The sequence below is a fragment of the Egretta garzetta genome, unplaced genomic scaffold (genome assembly GCF_000687185.1).
Source record: "Egretta garzetta isolate BGI_Z169 unplaced genomic scaffold, ASM68718v1 scaffold577, whole genome shotgun sequence".
NCBI classification, from domain to species: Eukaryota; Metazoa; Chordata; class Aves; order Pelecaniformes; family Ardeidae; genus Egretta; species Egretta garzetta.
The window spans coordinates 51,027-53,237 of record NW_009260138.1 but is presented as its reverse complement, the minus strand read 5'-3'; the positions used below and the strand labels follow the sequence as shown (position 1 = coordinate 53,237).

The following is a 2,211-nucleotide window of genomic DNA, read 5'->3' as shown; positions in this document are numbered from 1 at the left end:
TCAGCCCGACCTCAGGGCACCCCCTGGCCACTATAAAATCCAGTCGCCAGCAAAACAGCGACGGCCTCCGACACCATGGGGGTCCCCGCGTCCCTGAGGCAGCCCAGCCTCTGCCCGAAGGCTGGATCCAATGTCCTGTCTCCCATCAAAACATTTTGGGGGGGTGCATTTCGCATCACCCCAAGGCAGCATCCTCATGGGAACCGCCTGGCCCTGGCAGCCTCTGCCCCAGGACTACCCCGGTCCAGCTTGGGAAAAGGGGAGGAGGCAAGCTGCTCTGGGGGGCAGGGAGGGTGTCTAGGGCAGGGAAACCTTCTGAAGAGGCAGGTTTTGGGAAGCGCTGCCTGGGAGCTGCTCTCAGGGCCAGGGTGGGACGGGGCACGCATGCTCAGGGGAGTCCCTCGGTGGGGCAAGGGCTGGGGGACCTGCTCTTTGAGGAAGGGATGTGGGGCACAGGCACTTGGGGAGTTGCTGGGGGGTTGCGATGGGGGGGGGGCAGGCGAACATGGGGAGGGAGATGTTGGGATGCAGGATGAGCGTGCCCGAGTCACGGGGATACACGCAGCAGCAGGGGCTCAGGGACCCCCCTTCCCAGCAGAGCCGCTCGCACCACACGTCCATTGGTGCTGGTGTCCCCAGTCCTTGGGCTGAGTCCCTGCCGGAGGGTTCCCCCAGCACCTCCGGGCCCTGTGAACAGCCGGGGCTTGCCCAGCCAAGTCCCACGCATCGCCGGGAAGGGTCTCCAACCACAGCCCGGAGGCATGAGGCAGCTGCCAGGGGCCGAGGGCACAGCCCCGCCTGTCCCAGGGGGTCTGTCAGAGCAGGCTGGGGTGCTGGTGTTGCTTGAGGTCACTGGGTTGGCTTATACCCGCACGGCGGGGCCGGAGCCCGTGGTGAGGGGCACGGTGGAGCTGCAGTCATAGTCCAGGTCCACCACGGCGTGGGAGCTGGCGATGAGGCTGTTGAGGGATGGCCCTGTCTGCCGCTCTCGGAAACTCTGGATGTAGCTCTGCTTGAGAGAGGGGAGACAGAAAGTGAGGGGGGCTATGCTCCTGGCCCACTCCATACCACCCCACCCCACCCTAAGCTCTGCAGCAGCCCCCCAGAACCCGCCCTGTGTAATCCGCCCCTAACCCAGCACTCAGGCCCTCTGGGGGCTGGCTGCAGCAGGGTGCACAGCCCCGTCCCTTCCCTGGGCACACGCTTCACACCTTGCCCACCACCTGTTTCTACTGCGGCCACAGCACTTTTGGCCACCAGTTTATATTTACTTGCAAAGGCTGAAGCGCTCCGTGGTGGGCACATCCCAGCTCAGCCTCTCCTCAGCTGCCCAGTCCCTGGGATGCCACGGCCTTGTCCCTTGAGGAGCTTGGATGACGGCTGGCACCTGGGCACCTCTCCCCTCTCCACGCCCCAGCCCACCCACATGGAGAAGGAAGGGCCGCGGAGGCCGGGGGAGATCTCTACCCTGGGCGCGGGACTCACGGGGGAGAGCACGTCCCCATCAAAGCGGCGCACGGGGTTGGGCTTGCGGCGGTAGGCGGGCTCGGGTGGATGGGCTTTGTGCTGGTGGGGTGGCGGGTGGTGGGGTCTCCGCTTCTTCTTCTTCTCCTTTCGGTCCTCCCGCTGCTTGATGCGCATCAGCTGCACACGGCGCTGCTGCCGGCTGATGATCACTGCGGGGCAGAGGGGCCTATGATCACCAGGGAGCACCCCAACATCCTCCCTGCACCCAAACCAGCCCCGGCTTTGCACACTGAGGCCTCCCCTTTGCCATGCCATGTCCCTGCAGAGTCCCGAACCCCTTATCTGTGCATGCAAACCAGGTGCTGAGAACGCCCACCCCAGCCCCAGAGCCGTGTCCCACCCCAGTACCTACCCCATGCCACGTCCACCTCCTCCAGCCCCCACGCACCTTCAGTGTGGGAGTAGCCCTCGGCCGTGACCTTCCACTGGACCAGGACACCCAGCGTGGTGAGGAGTGGCCAGATGCCCAGGATGACCCAGCTGTACCAGCACACGGGGCGAGCAGGGGCCACCTTGATGCGCTCGTAAATGTACTGCACCAGGAGGAAGAGCTCGATGAAGTAGTCGACAGTGACGGTCATGATGGCGCTGCCGAAGACGGCAGTGGAGAGGGGGGTGAAGAAGCGCTGCCACTGCAGGGTGAGGACAGCGAAGAGCATCCCCACACCCAGGAGAAGTGCGATG

At 65.1% G+C, this 2,211-nt stretch overlaps 1 protein-coding gene across 1 annotated transcript in view; it reads left to right on the top strand.

The window, feature by feature from the left end:
- Positions 1-2,020, top strand: part of OBSL1 (obscurin like cytoskeletal adaptor 1) — a 21,131-nt gene extending 19,111 nt beyond the window's left edge. Inside the window, 1 exon segment of the mRNA XM_035897090.1 lies at positions 1,905-2,020. Coding sequence (XP_035752983.1) covers positions 1,905-1,945 — 41 coding nt within the window. The 3' untranslated portion in view covers positions 1,946-2,020.
- Positions 2,021-2,211: the final 191 nt, after the last annotated feature.